Genomic DNA, 19,029 nt, shown 5'->3' on the forward strand with positions numbered 1-19,029 from the left:
AAGTTACTGGCACATGATTTTTCCAGGGTCCATTCTTTCCTCTAATCATATTAAGAATTTGCTCATAGGGAGCACATATTTGGTAATATGATTGTAGGGTTTCTCTTTGTAATATTATTTAACAATTGCTAATAACTTGTTATTTGGTGCTATATAATTAAACTGAATTTCCCCAAGTCTGGCAATTAAATTTGATACATCAAGAAATAAAGACTTTTATATTGTGATTTCTTGTCACATTGTGATTTCTTATCAGTTTAACGACTTTAAAAGTCATTAAAAATCTGCAAGACCAAACACCAGGCAAGACACTGTGCTATCTGCTAAAGCTTTTATTAACAAACAGTAGAAAAGACAAGTTGCAATCGGCAAGATAAATGTAAACAGTGCATTTTGATGTAAATATTCCAGTTTGGATCTCTACGAAATAAATGGCGCTAGAAAAGCCACTTAGTTGAGGTACAGCTCAATATGGGGGACTGATTTGAGAAATAAAGAGAAACAGTTCCCCCATTTTCACAGCCAACATTTGGTGTCATGTGAACCAGTCTTCATGTAAAAATGTTCCACTTTGTCATTTCAACTCTAACTGGATGTAAATTTGCCACACAATGAATGATCTATCCAACATAATCAGATAAAAAACAGTGGAAAAAAACAAACAAACAAACAAACAACACTGATTAGAGTAGTAAGAAAAAGAACAATTCAGTAGTTCCTTTGGACGTAGCACCAGTTAACATCCTTTCATAATAAATGGAACCATTAAGCACCCGTTCACAAAATCAGACCATTTCCATCATTAATGCCAGAAGAAAGGCACTTAACCATCAGATGCTTTGGCTTACAACAAATATTACACTGATGCAATTAAAAACCCACCACAAAGTGTCATTTTAAACATTCAATCAGAAAAAAAAAAAAAAAAAGAAAGAAAAGGAGGCAACATAAGATGAGCTCAGTGATGCAAATAAACTGGCACAACAGAAAGCAGGCACTGCCATCATTTAACAGCTCAATGATTTGTAAATAGAACTAAGTTAAAAATTTGTTTTTTTTAAAGTCAGAGTTTTGCTTCTGTGTTCATACAAATATAAAATAAATAGATCATAAATACCGTTCAGCCACAACATTTAAACCACCAAGTAAGGTGAATAAACTTGATTATTTTTCCACAATATAAATTTTAAACATTTATGCAGACCGAGCATACCCCTAAGGCCCCTAAAGCAAGACTGTGCGTCCTGCCATAATACATAAACCTGCTCAGGAAAAGTTCAAGGAATACAGCAGAGTCCAGGATATAGACTCAGCCTTCAAATTCCCCAGATCCTTATCTGAATGAGCATTCATGGTTTATGCCAGAAAGACTGACACAGACGCACCAGTCCTCAACCCACAGCACCAAATAATCTGCTGCAAACAATTCAGTGGTCCCATGTCCATGCAGACAGTCTGGAGCAGTTTTAACAGCACAAGATATACCTAATCAATTTTCAGCAAGTCGTTTTAATGTTGTGGCTGATTGGTGTAGCCTATATATGTATATAAAAAGATGCCCACCACCATTTTCCACTGCTTACAACAGCAGGGTTAACAAATCCCTCTGTTTTTGGCTGTATCATTTCCACCATCAGTGTCAGTGACTAATATCAATGTCCTTTTCCAAAAGCAGCATTTTATCCTCATTTCACTTCCAAGCTTCTTTGGTCATGTCTGCCCAGATAAATATAAGGATAGAAGGTTGCAGTTTTAGTCAGAGCCACACGTGCCCTGATGTGCAAATTTACTGTAGGCACAAAAGGTGAAATCTCAGGCAACTCTGGCGGATAAATCATACACATTCCCCTCTTCCTTAAATGCTGCAGTGGGTCACAACAATGTGGCTGCTGGCAGCGTCATCAGCCACCATCCTATTCAGTTTTCAAACTCTGTCCGTTCTTCTGCTCTCGCAGTTTCCTCCTCTGCAGGTATCCCGTACGCTGCAGGCGGTTCATTCTGGCTCCCAGGAAGATAACAATGCTGGTTGGAACCAGCCTGGTGGTCACCCAGCCCTGCATTCACAATTAAAATGAATTTAAACTGCAACTTTAAAATGTGTTCAGCATTCAAGCTTTTAAATAAGAATTATTCATTTGGGCCCCAACATTTTGCACATCTATCAACATTACTAATTTTGTTGAGGTTGCCATCTCTTACCATGACAGCATGAGGGAAGTAGCCATTGGTCTGGCTTTGCAGACCCACAGTGGTGAGCTCAGCTGCTACATAGCGCTCTGGGGTGGGCTTGTCCAAGGTGGGTTTCCTGATACGAGTCATTTTAGTGACCACAAAGAAGGGGAGCACGCTCTGCAGGAGCAAGAAAAAAAAAAAAAAAAAAAAAAAAAAAAAAAGGAAGCAAGCAAGCTTAGAAAATATTAGTGACAAAGCACTCCCTGCAGACTGTTTAAAAAAATCACAAAAGCTAAACTAACTTCGGGTAAGCCATATTTAATATGTAACATGCTCTTTAACCCAAAAGACAAAATCTTTGCTGTAAAGTGATGATTTGGAATGCAAGGAAAAAACAAAAGGCAGACCCTGAACTTTGTGTTATACTTAAACTCCTATACCTGGTCCAACCACAAGGTGGCACATGAGTGAAGACTACAGAGTTCTAAAAACAGAACAAACCAGCTTTATGTGGAACATCAGGTTTTTTGTTTTTTTAAAAAAAAAAAAAAAAAATGCTTCTCATTAAAAGCAGAACACTTCTGTGTGTTCATTTCATTCCTCTTTCAATGAGGACTCTTTGGAAAAAAAAGATGTTCAACTTTGTTATTAAAAACTTAAGTGCATTAGGATTTCCAAAACTTGCAAGATTCTGTTTCAAGAATAGGGCTGGCTGACTGACTTTGGTCTAACAGCCACTCCAGTCTTTACTTTGTGTCCAAAAGAGTGAAGTTCAGAAAAGCTTTTAATGACCTTTACATGATTTTGTACAACATTTTTAAAAGTTAATGTGCACACACGCTGACAAATAAGGAAAGCTCCTAGTTAGTCTCTCATCGATCATAGACTCATAGCCAGGCTTCAATGATTGTCATGTTTCTCAGACTCTACTTACCTGGATGATGATACCCTGACGCCTGTACTCCTCCTGAAGGCCACGAGAGAAGAAATCCACAAACGCCTGCACGAATGAAAGATCGTCAAAATTACTAAGACAGTCCAAAATATACAAAAAAAAAAAAAAAAAAAAAAAAAAAATTTGTGGTCATCTTCTCATTTCCTAGAAAAGAAGTCTTGCCTCTTTAGAAGTGACAAACACACTGTACATACCTTGGTTGCAGAGTAGACAGTGAGCAGAGGCAATGGGTACATGCCACTGGCAGAGGAGATGTTTAGGATAACACCTTTGGACCTGGGGAAAACACAGGAAGGTAGATGTTGAACTTATTTTGTATGTGAAATGAAGATGGCTCTTTTTGGGCTACAGCTCAGAGAGATCATCAAGTTCCAGGAACAATCATCACTTAAAATTACACATTACAGGGTTGATTTTTACTTGCATATTTGCCACATCAAAACAAACAAGCAAACAAAGCCTAAGTCAAACCTGGAATTTCAGTATCATGACAATCCTACATTACAAAGCTTTCCTGAAACATTGATCACAGATCAATGGCTACATTTTAAGACCTTATTTTTAACCATCAAATCCACAGAATAAGATTTTTACCCGTGGAAGCCCTGTGTCTATGCATGCTTATTGCACTGACAATTACAAAGTGATAACACACACACACACACACACACACACACACACACACACACACTCTAAAACAGTGTGGTAGTGGCTGTTTGCGTTGCCATGGCAGCCGGTTGCTGCAGTGATGTAGTGGAGACGCTCCAGCCTCACACGGCACCAAATGTGCCTGCACTACCATTGGCTGGCAGGAATCACATGGGAACACAGCAGCCAATCGGGTGGGAAGAGCACTTTGTGTGAATTGAAAGCTTGTCAGCATTGCGAACAAAGGAGGAGAGGGAAAGAGATGCAGTCATGGAAAATGCTAGGTGAAGATTTCTTGTCCCCCCCCCAAAAAAAGAGCCATCTTTTGTTACAGTCATCTCCTAAATACTGTTCTTAAAGAAAAGGGTGGAGGGGTGTTGTTAAATATAAAGATTCCCTGAGTAGCTCGGTGCCACCATCCATCATTTACTACAGGAATATTTTGACTGCAGTAATGTCGCAAAACATGGAAGCCCCATCATATAACTCACCTCTCACACATTCTTGGTAGCACAAGACGGGTCATCTAAAAATAATAACACAAGTTCAGTGAAAAATCAAAGACAATGACAACTTAGAAGGGGGGGGGGGGGGGGGGGGCAAAACAGAGGATAGACTTTTATTTAAAAAGAAATACTAAAAGTAGGGAGAGAGAAAGAGAGAGAGAGATGCGTGGGTGGTGAGCACAGACAGCGTTGGTGTAGTTCACCGTTGCTTTGGGAACAACTGAGACACTGCAGGTACCATGGTAGGAACAGCAGAAGAGGAAAATGAAAATGAAGAGAACAATGGCAACAGGGGGAAATAAAACCTGAGCCATACAAAAACTAATCCAAGCCAAAACAAACAAACAAACCCCAAAACACCAAGTATATGAATAAGTGTATGTAGTTTGCAATCACTGGGCTTAATCCATTCGGAAATTTTTTTCAGACAGAAACACACTTACCTGGCATACTGAGGTCATGTTGACGTTGATCATATTTGTGATGAACTAAAAAAAAAGAAAAAAAAAAAAAAGAAAAAAAAAAAGCACCATTTGTGTTGATTGCCTGCTCTTAGTTGTAGAAACAAATACTTAGTATGTCTTAAACGAGCAGGAAAGACTAAAAATATTGGGACTTTACACTTGCAATCACAGAAAACATGCAATAACTGAAAGTTCCCATCTTTAAGTAAAGATTACTCACATTATCCAGATCAGGAATGTGGAGGTAGTACTCCGGGTAGGGGTAAGACACACCAACATTGTTAACTGTTAATGACAAAAGGGGAGCAATCATCAATTATTCTGCTATTTTAATTCAATTACATATAGCTGGAGAACTGGAACCACCTCAATTATTCACCACTAGGTGGCAGCAAAAGCAAAAAAGGTAGAAACGGGCATTCAACTCCACAGTAGACACAGCCACACCTTGTAACCAGTAGAGCACAACTGGTATCATAAAAAGAACAAAGGGTTCCTTAAATGTAAAGCTGAAAATGACAGTGTGAATTCTGGAGCCTAAGCAATAAAGAAAAAAAACAAACAAAAAAAAAAACCAAAAAAAAAAAACAGCTGAACCAAGAGTGCATCTATAAATATGTAACATGCCTTGAGATGTCAGTTTAAAAACACTTTTGTTTTGTGAAACACATGAAGATTAATCTCAGGACAAACAAAAGAAAGGTGGAATATATGAAACGAGTCCTTGACTAAATTATTATGAAACTATGCTGAAGAGGACCCAACACCGCTAAACATGACTGAAAAGCAAGTACAAGTCGCCAGCTTTGCCCTTAATGTTAAACTAAAAAAAGTGCCTAAACCTGCTCTTCAGAAGAATAGAGTTCAGACCAACTTCATTTTTATTTGATTTGCACATGCAGAACGTAAGTATGAAACATCTGCCTTCACCAAAATCTTCAATATCAAGTTCAAATTCTATAATAAGCATGGCTTGATAAACATCGCACCCACATGCTAAGGAAGCAATTTATGATGACTGAATGTATATGATAGGGGAATGTCCATTTTTTTGTTGACATCTAAAGAGAAGCCGTGTAAAGTTGTCTACAGTAAAGTGAAGATCAAGGAAGCCTCTTAATGCTGTCCTCATCAAAAGGTAAAGAAGAAGAAAAGCTGCAGTCAGCCCTTACCAAGAACTCCAATCTCCAGACCAGCCAGACCTTCCTCAATCTTCGAGTAGATGTCAGTCTTGCCAAAGTCAACAGCAATAGTCCTGGTCTCCACTTTAAACTGCTCCTCTGTGAAGCAGACACACGTTTCAGTTATTCATAGTTAGTGATATTTAGAAATGGAAGCATAACCCCCCCAGAACCCAAAACAATAAAAAAAAAAAAATCCAAGTTGTATTGAACAAATTGTGTGACAACAAGTTTTAAAAAAGGCAAGGAGGATGCATGACTTAGGTTTTGTTTAAAAGCATTCATGCAAGTGGGTTATGCCTTCACGTCAAATATTCATATTATGTCTCACAAATGATCCAGGACTTTGTTTAAAAGCTCATTACACGGCTCAACAACAGTGCAGCCCTGTGTCTCAAAACCTTCAAATGAACGTAGATAGCAGCATGAAACCACTCTGTGACAGATCAACTGCAGAGGGCACTGTGCACCAACAAACCAGCCTGCTGGTCTCCCCCTCCGTCATGCACCCTCCCCTCCATTCCTTCGTCATGTTTGACGTGCCTGCTGCAATTAGAATTTTGTCCAAAGACTCGTTTAGCTGATAGGCGGCCAAGGGAGTTACAAGAGGAAAATTCCTCTGATGTGCCTTGGCCAAAACCAGTAGTGTGTCAGTGTGTGTGCAGTCAGACTTGAGACGAGATTTACAGGGGGAAGAGAAAAAAAAAAAAAAAAAAAAAAAAAAAAAAGCAGAGGGCCTCTCTGAAAAATGTTTATCGACTTCAGATTATCATTAGCCATCATAGCTACTGTCAGTGAGATTGCTAAACGCGGCTGGTGATGTGGTGATGAAGCACAAATGTTAAATCACTGATTGCTGAACAGGATAAGTAATTTGATGTGGTTGATGAGTGCCATCGAGAGTCAAATGAAATGACTGCAGTGAGGAGAGGAAGAAGAAAAAACAAAAAAAACAGAACCCATGACGATAGGTGGGACAGGGTGGGTTGTCTTGGTTACATGTTAAGGAGGGACATTTTTGTCAGATTAATCGTGAGGGAGGAGTGCCAGAGTTTGGCACGCTGCACCCTGCTCGTGACTACCCATCAGCCCCCTCTGTGGACTTGAAGCACGACAGGGGAAATTGCGCTGTGGGAGACGTCAGAGACATGGAAAGAGAGAGTTGCAGAGAGGACACCATTAAACAGCAAAGGGGGTGGGGGTCTCTGTTTAGATCTGGCAACTGGACAAAATAGGAGAGGACAAAAGTTTTTATCCACCCACACCCAAAATCATACGGACACTCATTTACCATTCATCATGGACTCAAATATGGGGAAACCTCATCTGTGTGAAACATATTGCAACAGGAATACGTTTGAGAGTTTCCTCAATCAGGCCAGATATTTGACCCGTCAGCCTTAATCCACACAAGGAAATAAAACACACCCTGCTCTGTTGGCTTACAAGTTGGTCAGTGTTGTAGCAGAGTACAAAGCGTTCACAAAGCGTGAAATAGCGGGATTTGGAGAACAAATCTAAATACTGGAACTGCTCTCAACAATGCTACAGTCTGTAAAACAAATTCTTTTGAATATGCACACTAGTACCTTCCCCAACAAAGTGAAACATTTCAGATCTTTTTGTTTTAAAATAAGTAAACTTTCTGGCTAAAGTACAACTCCTCACTTTCAATATCTAACCACTTGAGGAAAGGAAATCCTGTAGCTGACGGCCCGTTAGGCAGCACTGCGCTGTCGGCTCTTACACGCACCCTCATCATCCCACTCGCTGTGCTCTCAACCCTGAACAGGTTGAGGAGACAAATACACACGCACACACTTACCAATTGACCTGGCCACATCATCCAGCTTCTCCTGAGAACGACTGATCAACATCATGGCAAATCCTCGATGAGCCAACTAGAGCACAAAAACCAGTTAGTGACACAAGTTCAACCATACTTTCAACACACAGAGGACAATGTCACAGTAGGTAACAAGCCATTAGCTGTAAATGTTTGTTCTGTAGCATTGCAGATGAATGCAACAGATTTTGATAGTCTATTATATTCTTCCATTCAAGATCATCTTCTCAAACCTGTCATCATTGCTTCCACAGCAGCTTTTTAACGTCACTCTCCGGAAATTCTGTTTGTAAAACCACTTTCACTGTGCACAGTGATTTTTTGGCACACTTCAAACATGTGCAGAGTACACAACCTTGCTTTAAATAAATTTAAGGTGGAGGATTGTTGCTGGTGATCAGAACTTCAACCATGAGCAAAACGTTTTCAGCTAAAGAACCCACGGAGTTTCCAAGAGTTCAGATAACAAATCAGGTCGGAACAGCCTTTAAACAGCAGTAATTTGGACTGCTGTGACTACAACTGTGTACCACACAAAGCTTAGAAGGCAAATTTGTGTTTTACAATATAATAATTTTTCAAAGAAGGAAACCCAGCATACAAAAATAATGCAAAAAGTATCCAGTACAAAGACTCAAACTTTCATATATGAACACATTTGTTCTGTCAACTGTGTTGTGAAAATCCTTCCAACTAAAAAGGCTTTAGACCAGCGATTGTGACAATTCAGATCTTTGTCCTGTTGACCACTTATGTTGTTTGTTGCTTCTATAGTACAGGTCGAGTCCTTGGAATGAATCCGGTGTGCATCTCATTATTTTGAACCGATCCACAAATTTAAAAAAAAAAAAAAAAAAAAAAATACACATGACATGTAATTGCAAGGAGGTATTTCTGTAGTCTATTGATTACTAGATAGTGGAAAAGGGGTGGGATTAAATAAGATTATGCTTCTTCCTGCTCCTTTTTGAACATGAAAGTTATTTGTAGTTGTGGTTGCTCGTTTTCCTTTTGTTTTGCTTTGTTCATTTGTCTCTTTTAAGTCTATGTTGTTGTACTTTTTCAACATGTTCAAAATAAAGATTCAATCAAATCAAAGTAGCATTTCTATCAAGTGCTTGTGCACAATTACCAATATACCTAAACATTTAAAATGCTGCCCATCACTGCATGACAAACAACAAGACACACTGTAGCCCTAACAGTATGAGTCAAAGGCTCTACATGACCATGATACAGCCGGATCTCCCACTCTGTTATGTGTGAAGACACGTGGCAGGGTAGCCCCTATTCAACGTGTGGCTGTTACCTTATACAAGCACCAATAAGAGTGTGTGTGTGTGTGTGTGTGTGTGTGTGTGTGTGTGTGTGTGTGTGTGTGTGTGTGTGTGTGTGTGAGAGAGAGAGGACTTTTACATGTTGATAGGCCTCTAAGAGCTCTCCCCTACGAGTGCACATGGTGTATGTGTATATACACACACATGTACATGAGTCATAGATTTTCAGTGAAAGAAATGAAATAAATAAGGGTTCGGGAGCCTCACCTCCTCCGCATAGGATTTCCCGATTCCATCTGTGGCTCCTGTCACAACTGTAGAGAAACAGAAAAGCCAGGATTCAGTACAGATTCTCTTGAGACAGTGACACAGAGCAAGGCCGGGGTCAAGTCGAATTGTATTCAAATAATGAGGAAGACTTCAGGACTGAAATAACTAGTTCCCCAATCTAGGTAAACTAAATGGAATGAGCCACAATACATCATCAGAAGCAGCAGGTGACTGCAAAACGGAGTCAGTCTGTCACCATCTTATCGGACGTCATCTCTGCATGTCAATCTCCGAACGACATGTACATAAGTCTGATCTATGTGGCAGACACGCCCTACAATACTATTCACCTGCCGTTTAGGGAGGCCTTGCTTTAAGTTCTATGACGACAGCTTTTCCGATAAGTCAAGTCCATTTTGACTTAAATGCTCACCGATTTTCAAATTAAGAGTATATGCACAAGGGGTGCGTATATTGCAAATTGGAGGTGAAAGCAGCAAAAATAAAACGGTTTGGCAACAGCAGAGAGGATCAACAACAACAACAAAAAAAAAAAAATACGAGACAAAAAAAAAAAAAAAAAAATTAATGAAGAAATGCCAAAAACACAAGGAGACCACAATGCAGAGATTGAGGCTGATGTTCAGAGTGAGTTTTCTCTCACCTTGCCAAGCAAACAGTTATTTTTAAACCTTCACTGCCCATCAACCCCAGCCTCTGCTTGACTGATAGAGGATTGTGGGGAGAAGGAAAAAAAAAGAAAAAAAAAAAAAAAAAAAAAAAAAAAAAAAAGGGGGGCTGTGAGAGTGTGAGGGGTACTTACAAATATACAAGCACATAGTTGTAAATCATTAATATAATAGCAAGGCATGATGAAAGATTAATGAAGGCAGAGGACATTCTCTGGCAAAGAGCTGGAAAAAAAGACAAGATGAGAGAGGGGATGCAGAGAGGAGGGAGCGATGACGAACATGGAGCAGCAGAAAGAGGAGGGGGAAGTGGGGTAGGGAGAGTGGCAGTGGTGGGGAGGGAGAGGAGGGATCCTAGGGGTGGCTAAAAATAGAACAGGAGCGAAGCAAGAGAGCGACTGAGTGAAGGAGAAAGACACAGAATAGGGATTGCGGTGGAGGAGAGGGAGATGGGGAGGGTGGAGGGGATAAAGGGGAGTGAAAGGAGTGAGAGAGAGTAGCACAAAGTCGGAAGTGAAAAAGAGAGCAGGATCCCTGGTTATTTTTAAACGTCCCCCCTATGTTACGAATGAAATGCTCCCTAGCAGAAAAGCTTCAATGGGCATGGGATGTACCAAATCAGGCTCTTGATGCAGATGCGGGTGGCAGCTTAAAAAGGCAACAAGACAGCCACTGCAAGGTAAAAATGTCTATAAAAATATCTTTCGTGGTACATTCTGAAACAGATGGGGTTTATTTCCTGTGAGCTACAGGCCTTATTCTTTTAAATAAAGCCATAAACGCACAATATAACAGTAAGTAAAAACATCATCCTTCCATGAGACGTGCTTAGCGAGAACAGGATCAGCAACCTCTTTCCTGATAACCTTCATGTGAGTTTTGATCTTAGCTCTCAACTGTTCAAGTATAATGAACTCAAACAAAGATGAGGAGTGTGAAACTATTTTAGATGACAGAAATGAGCACAGCTGGAGTTACAAGGTTGCTGGAGGTAACGGAGAGAGAAAGCTTTTTCTGAAACACCTTGCATCAACATTTGAGGAAAAGCCCTGACTAAAAAGGGAAAAAAAAGACGACAAACTGTTAAGCCATGAAATCAAGAATGACAGAATGACAGCTGAAACCAAAGTACTAGATCAAACAGTTGAGTTTCAGTGTACCACCCACATTCCCATGAGATGGGAATGTGGGTGGTACCCTGGGGAAAATTTACCCCACAGATGGGCAGCTGGGACGCGAATATCATTTTCTTGCATGACTAACCTGCAGATGCAGATTACACTTGTATGCAGGAATGCATCAAAAATGCAGCAGAAATGTGTACGCATCAACACTGCTTGAACTTTAACCTGAAAGAAGATCCTGTGCAAGAATACATTTGCATGCCTTACAAATGCATCATCTTTTGCAACATGACATTACTCATCTGATCTATTGCTTAGATACATGCGTTCATGTTATGAATATCAAACATTTTAAGAATACAAAAACCTTTAACATTTTTTTTTCCTGCCATTAAAACCCATTTGGCCTATCTGCCCTTTGATGAGCAATGATTCTGGAGTGACAATTAGAGAGTGGAAAACTAAAGTTTATAATGGTGATGTGATTTGTTTGCTGTACAGGAAAGTGGGAAGAAAAAAAAAGAAGAAAAAAAAAACAGTTTTATACTAAAGTCAACAATGAAAGAGAAAAATACTCAGAACTCATCAGAACTCTTTAAGGTCACCATACTGTGAATTGTGATTTTCCACAGTGCATCAGACAACCAAGTCCACCCTGCACACTTTCCCCAGGCCTCATGCCCCCTCGCCGCACTCTCCAAGTCCTCGTGCTGCACTTATGAATGACTATACTCCTCCCACCCATTATATAATAGGACCATTTTCTCAATAAGCATTTCCTAGGGACTGAGTGACAGTCAAATGTGTGTATGTGTGCGTCTTCAGCCGTGTGAAGAATGGGGAAGCTAGTACAGTGGGATGACGACACTGTTCTTCTGGTTTTAAGAGATTTTGTGTTTGAGCCATCATAAGTGGAGCTAAGCTGCATAACCTGAAACTTACAAGTATGGAATTGCGTACGGAGAACACAATGTTCAAAAGACACAGTTCAGTCAGAGACACCCATGTGCCAGTGGCCCCCCCAGCAGGAGAGAATCGCTCTTACGTGAACAAAAGTGACACACAGATGCAATTTGGCAAGGAAGGATCTACGCAAGCAAGCACGTGAGTGACCGTAACACTGACGCCACACGCTGGCACCATTGTGTGTGCACCACTGCTTCTCATTCAGCTCTGAACCCAGTCCCCCCAGTGTGTCTTCCCCCACCCCACCCCATTTCAACACCTCAGAGAAAACTGGTCCATCATGTAGGCTTTGAGGCGCCCTGACGGGGGCGCGTTTGCACTGCAGCTCTGCTGTGCTTAGTGCTGCACAACATGTCCTGAGGTATTGACATCCCCCAGCCTTTTCTGTCTCCCTCCCTCCCTCTTCAGCAGTGGAGCAGCCCTGCCACTGCCTGCTCACTATTTCGAGGGTCTAAAAAAAGCAGCAGGAGGAGTAAAAATAGCAGCGCCTGCACTGCCTTGTCTGGGAGCTGCCTGCTTGCCTGCCGCAACACCTGAATACCAACAAGATCCCCCACAACCATTGTCACAACAGCCAGGCTGCTGCTGCATCCCGAGCTCTCCAACTGAAGCCCCAACACCAACTAAAGCACTGCAGGCTAGGGGAAAAATAAATAAAACAAAGAGGATATGGTGAGCAGCAGACAAAGAGCACAATGTCTTCATCTCATGATATTTAAAGGATCTTCGGTTTAGACTAACCTGCACTGCATGAGCTGTTATATGAGAGGGTAAGCAGCTGTTAAAGGACAAAGACACAACATCCAATCTTTATTAATATACCGATCATTCACTGGCACAATGAGAGTAAAATAATCTAGTTTTTAGGGGTGTTTACCCGCATGATGTGTAGTCTTATTTCATCTCAGAAAAATGAACTTACAGACAGGAGGGCAAAACTAAAATAATTCCATAAACTCCCCAGAACCCTCCCCGCCACCAACACCAAACCCCCAATTAAGATTCTCAGTGAGGAGAGACTGCGGTCCTTGTATGCCCCACTCCTGTTACGTACTGTTATGTAATCTGTCGCACCCTAAACTTGCCTATCAACGAGCAGCCCCTCCTATGTCTCAAAAAAAAAAAAAAAAAAAAAAAAAAAGGGGGGACGGAGGGAGGGATGCAGCAGAAGAGCCAAAGACAAACCCGCCCCTTCCTCCAAAGTCTACATCCCTTAACCAAAATACACCCCCCCCCATTCTCCATCCCCCCACCCACACAGCTTTAAATAGCAGGGGAGGCAAGTCACATGGTTAATATAAAATAAGCTTGATCAGGGAGAAGAGATGAGGGGAGGGTGGGTGTGAGACAGAGAGAAGAGAATGTGTACTTCAGAGCTGCCAAAGATAGAAGCAGCATCTATATTTGGGTACAGAGCAAAAAATAGTCCCCCCTCTCCCACCTTCAGTCACATGCCTTGTTTAAAAATCTATTTCTTTTCACACAAGTACTTGGTTTGAGACTAGGTGATTTCTGAGCTGGAAAAACTTTGCTCTTTGACCGTGTGCTGCTAAGGCAAGAATGGAATGTGCAGTAAGGAGATTTTATTTATTTATTTTTTTTCACCTTTCAGACAAAGCGTAAAGCATGTGTTTAATGGTATTAGTCCATTGGTACAAGGACAATGAAATAGCATGCTGTACATAACTAAAGTGAATTACACCCATGGTTCTATTACTTACTAAAAAAAAGAAAAATGATAACTTTCAACCACTTGTATGCTTGATTACATCTTTAAAACAAGTGTAAATGTAGCAGTTAGTTGATGTACCCATCTTGATACAGTACATTATTGTGCATAGGTACAACCCAGAAAGAATGACACCCACAATGTTAGCAGTTCATTTCAACAGACACTCAAAACTGAACAATCTGCCTCGCTGGCATGTTGGCTCGCAACCAAATTACTGATGTAACCTGACACGAGGCAGTAAAACCAGCAACAAGAAATATGTTGCTGGTCCAGTACGGTGCGTTCAGATAACATATCTGAGTAGATAACAGTTGCTGAACTTCACAATCTCTACATCTTGGTTACGTGTGCATGTCTTAAAATGGAAGGTGCTGGAGCTTCAGCTAGAAACACTGCAGCCAAATAAATGTAATTCATTCATATTTTAACATTTGGAGGGATTTCTGCTAGTTTTTTTAAAGCTTAAGGGCTTTAAGTGGCAGTTTGAAAGCAGAAATGTTTAGTGGGGCAACAGACAAATTTGTAGTAAAGTTGTCTAAGTTCTAGAGACGCCAAACAATCATGCAAGAATACAACTGTCAGAATTTAGTCGCAAATGGATCCAAAATACAGATAATATACAAAGAAAGGATCACATGTTTAACTGCTCTTCTATGAGCCTCAGTTTTTGAAACCCCAATACATTAATTTTCAAGTGATGCAGAATTGTGAAACAAAAATAAAACTGAAGCCAACATACTCAGAGGAATATACTGTAGCTATAAACAGACCCACTTGCTGTATGGGGAGCTGGGTGAAATGAAGTGAGGTGGGGGGTTGAGATTAGTAAGATGCAGAGGCTTTTTCTCTGCCCCCCCTCCCCCCCCCCCTTTTTTTTTTTTTTTTTTTAAACCCAACATCCCTGGCTCAGGCACGTGTCACAGAGCGTGTTCATCACATGAACAGCAGTGTTCTCCTTCTCTCCGCCCACACTCACACAAAGCAGTAAGGGAAGGCACATTCACAAGGATAAAGTGGAGACCCTGCCTCAGTTGAAACACACACACACAAAGCTGGCTTTCATTCACACATGTGTATTTTTTTTTTTTTTTTAACATGAATGAAGCCTTATGTCTATTCACAAAAAATGCACTGAAGATTACTCTCCCATAATAATCAGCACTGCCCTAAAACTCTGGTTTGCCTGCTGGGTCTGTTGATAAACTCGCAATCCCTGGTTTATTCTCTGAGCCGAACTGAGCAAAATTCTTGCATAAGTGCTGACCCAAGCCTTTGTCACTCATGTGCTGACCTGATGAATGGCTGCATCCTTCTTATATAATGGGACTGTTTTCCTCAATAAACTCTGCTGTCAAGGGAATTGGGGGAACAGGGCTGGAGGGGTGGATTCCAGGGCACATGTAACATCACTATGCCCCCCACCTTTGCTTTAACAAAAAAGGAAAGGGGGGGGGGGGGGGGAATGTCTTTGGTTCAGTTTATTTCCCTGTATCTACACACATGCAACAGGACCGACACAGGCTCCCTTACATAATACAGGATGCTGGGGGCTAAGACTGGAGGAGGGAGCACAGAGCAGAAAAACCAGAAAACCGAGGGCTGCTGCATGTTAGACTGGGAAGCTTCCCTACTGGAACTGAAAGCAATGCTAAATGCTAAACAATTTGATAACATTATACCACCAAATATTAAATCCTTTAAACTGTTATCACATGCCTGAAAGGCAGATTTGTGCAATATGCTGCCCCCCAATAAATCCACAAATAATCTTAAAAAGCTGCTAAATAAAAATAAATAAAAGGGCAATTAAATGTAAATTTCAAATGTCTTTTAGAGAGCTGCCATTCATTTGCTGAATATCTTTAACAGAACTGAGCTGTAGAGATGGTTCAGACTGGCAGGGGATGGGGAGGGTGAGTATGTGAAAACAGTGCAATAGAGAGGCTGGGGAAGCCGCCTTGACTCATACTGCAGCGCTGCTGTTCAGCCACTAGGAGTCCCATCCACTAAGGGGAAGACCACTGGCAGAGGAACTCCTGAGAAATCCCTGCTCTGCTCTGCATATGAGAGCAGCAGAGTTTTAGCCCAACACAGACAGCGTGTACAGTGATTACGAGGAAACAAAACCTTACAAACTAATATCTGAATAGAAAGCGAAGCAAGCAAGTTCTTCACCTAAACCTACCTTCAAACGTTGAAACTCATTTCAGCAGGAAATACTAGTCGCCTCCTCTGAGATTTTTCTAGAAAGCAAGCCCGTTCTAGAAATATGCATCTAAAATAAAGCACAATGACCCCCTCCCCCCACCAAATACAACTTCACATACGTTTAAGAAGCTATACGTTTAAATTGCATTTCTGATCAAAGACTTCAGTTCAGTTTCAAATGTGTTCTTAGACAAAGAAACTGTATATGACAGACGGAATATTCACTGTCATTAATAAATAGAAACTCTAAATTCTCTAAAATGATAAAAGTTATAAATTCAGAGGACATATTGTTCTTGTAGGAAACTAAAACTGAACAGCACTACAGATTAAATTCATGCTGCCCAACTGCAAAGGGTATAAATAAATAAATCGTGATTTCCCACACTATCCAATAGCTGGAAGAAGGAGGACTTGTTGCAACAAGGATCTCTGAAAGGTGGGGACCGGTAGTAAAACGATGTATCATGCATGCGTTAAAGAAATCAGACCACTGCCTAAACTGGCCAAACCTGCACATCTGGTGTAACCGGCAGAGGCGCACGCCTCATCCCGATCACACATGCCCCCACCTCTCCTAACGCGCACACCTGTTTTCGTCCTGCCATCTCCGACCGTTGTGATTGGAAACGTACGCCAGACTTGTCAGACTGGTGGCACCAATTGGTTTCAGGGAGTGGCATGTTCACATCTTACGTAAAGCGTAAGAGAAGAACAAATGTGACGGAGTGGAAAAGTTCCGTAAGAATCCTTTCCAGAAAAAAAAAAAAAAAAAGATCCATGTAATCTTCTAGTTTAGAGCATCCTTTACGCTCCTAATTCAGGAGCTTTACAAATAACGAAGAACACATTTATTTGAAACGCACACAAAATGGGCTGTACTAGAATAAAACTGTATAATGAAACATTCCAGGTAAATAAAAATGCAGGAAAAAGATTAATGCGAAGTTAAGTGCTGCACTTGATAACATACTGTGGGTGGGTGGGATGACGTGAAGGTGGCATTCCTATATGGCCAAAGGATGACGAAGCGATGAACAAGCGCATGACTCATCGGTGTGCACCGACATTCCTCCGCATATTCCATCAGAATCACTTAAAAAACGTGCATTAGTCGTTCTTAAAGGCATCCTACCGCCCTACCTTTGCGTCATACATTTCAGCCCCTCTAATGGCGCAAAGGGCCTCAATTAAACATACATTTTACAAAACTGACGGTTTCGTCAAGAAGTGCGCCACAATGTACAGATAAACATCTGTGTGACTGAGAGAAAAAGGAAAACAACAAGCATTTACATTATCCGCCTGGCTTTTGGAGAGGAAGGGGGTAGAATATCGACCTATCCCGACGCGAAAGAGAGCGCCTGCCAAACTGCGCAGCAAGACGCTCCAGACTCAGCAGTCTTCTCCAAACAGGGACTAGAGAAGTGGGTCAAGCCATGGCAGGGCGATTCCTATGAGACAAGTCTCTATCAAACCATAACGCACTTAGGTATGGCTCCGAAGTCACTTCCGTTTTGACAAAAACGTTTTTTAGTGTAAATTATACAGTCAAATCCAATAATGACACATTAATCTTATGAGAAAGATTTGCAAGGCAAACCGAAGGACAGGACAAGAAGACCTGATTAGTGAGAAACCGGCGACATGAGAAATACCAAAAATGCCGCCAGTATAAATATGCTGTGGAAGGGGAACACATTTTTCAGGCACGTTTCAAGAATTACGGGTAAACCACTGAAAATGACATGCAAGATGATCTAGATGTAGGTCACGTTTTAATTAAGCATATGGGTTTGTCCTACATCATGCGGATGGGTTAATGTGGTTCAGTAGTGCTCCGGCTAAGAGCTCACCCACATAAAACAGCTCTGTGAAAAGTGCGCATAGCCTGCGCAATTTGGCTCCTGGCTCACCAATGTGGGGCATCCCCGCACCGTTCCAAATGTGCTTTGAAAACGCTGACTGGAGCCCCTGGCAGGAGACTGCGTGCTGTGTTTGACGTGAGAAGAAATGAAAACAATTGGAGGTAATAAGGACCATTATCTTCTCAGTCAATCAGCTGCTTACCTGCGCCTGTTACGCAACACCAACTTCCCCTTGAATGAATCCACAAAAAAAGAAATAACGCAGAACGCAGTTTTTTGTGTGCCAAAGTCAAGTTTGCGCTCAATAACCTCATTCTGGTGCTCGAGCCGAGTCCACCTGCCTACTTCTGAGCTGCCCTCTTCGTGACCGTGAATGTGCTGTAGGTGGCTTGGAAATTGATGTGACCCTACTCACCTGCCCATTTGCCTAGCTTCGGAGACAGTAACTGTCCATTTCCCAAAACCCAGATCCTAAAGCCTGTGAGCAGCCTGTAGAGCAACCACAGCGTCAGGGAGGCCACAGTGAATGCACCGACCCAGAAGAGAGGCGTTTCGGCCCAGCTGATCATTTCCTCAACGTTCATCCAGTTCACGGCAGCGGCTCTCGGTGACTCTGCGTGTGTGTGAGTGTGTATGTGGAGACCTCAATTTTAGGCAATGTGCTCTAATTTCCAAGCCACAACGTGAGAGAGTCCCTTTATAAGGAGGTTGTAGCATCACACACACTCCCCCAACACTTGTCTAGCCTGATTTAAAGTGCACCGCCCACCTCCTACTCTGCACCGCCCTTCCCTGTTCCTCACTGGCTGCAGTAGGTGCCCGTCGACCGATCCAGCCTCTCTATAGGCTCCTTTGCGCGTCAGTCAAAAACAGAGCTTCCCCCATTCATTCGATTTTCTGTATGAAATGGGGTGGGTCAAAGGGAGACCGGGATGAGGAGTGATTGGACAAACATTACGGCAGCTCCCATCCTGAGTCAGGTATTGGCTCTCACCAGAACAGGTTTGACGGTTTCAGTCAGGATTATGAAACCCTCCAAACCCACGCCTGCGAAAAAAAACTGCCCACACCACTTTATGAATGAAAGGATGCTCTCATTGGTGAAAAATGTGCGCGTCCTCCC

At 41.6% G+C, this 19,029-nt stretch overlaps 1 protein-coding gene across 1 annotated transcript; it reads right to left on the reverse strand.

Moving 5' to 3' along the window:
* Positions 1-317: 317 nt before the first annotated feature.
* On the reverse strand, positions 318-18,643 carry hsd17b12a (hydroxysteroid (17-beta) dehydrogenase 12a). The gene is made up of 11 exons (XM_084934106.1): positions 18,322-18,643; positions 9,317-9,363; positions 7,752-7,827; positions 5,918-6,025; positions 4,966-5,030; positions 4,725-4,769; positions 4,267-4,301; positions 3,322-3,403; positions 3,107-3,172; positions 2,200-2,349; positions 318-2,054 (listed from the first exon to the last, which is right to left on the reverse strand). The coding sequence occupies exons 1-11, from the start codon at positions 18,488-18,490 to the stop codon at positions 1,914-1,916; spliced, it is 984 nt and encodes a 327-aa protein (XP_084790232.1). The 5' UTR covers positions 18,491-18,643; the 3' UTR covers positions 318-1,913.
* Positions 18,644-19,029: the final 386 nt, after the last annotated feature.

Source organism: Perissodus microlepis, chromosome 7 (assembly GCF_051167445.1).
Source record: "Perissodus microlepis isolate ML-2025 ecotype Zambia chromosome 7, ASM5116744v1, whole genome shotgun sequence".
Classification (NCBI taxonomy): Eukaryota; Metazoa; Chordata; class Actinopteri; order Cichliformes; family Cichlidae; genus Perissodus; species Perissodus microlepis.

Coding starts and splice junctions, on each gene's coding strand:
- hsd17b12a (XM_084934106.1), bottom strand. CDS start 18,490: ATGAACGTTGAGGAAATGATCAGCTGGGCCGAAACGCCTCTCTTCTGG. Junction 7,828..9,316: donor GGAAATCCTATGCGGAGGAG/GTGAGGCTCCCG, acceptor TTTGTGCTCTAG/TTGGCTCATCGAGGATTTGC. Junction 2,350..3,106: donor GTCAGGGTATCATCATCCAG/GTAAGTAGAGTC, acceptor TTGCTCCTGCAG/AGCGTGCTCCCCTTCTTTGT.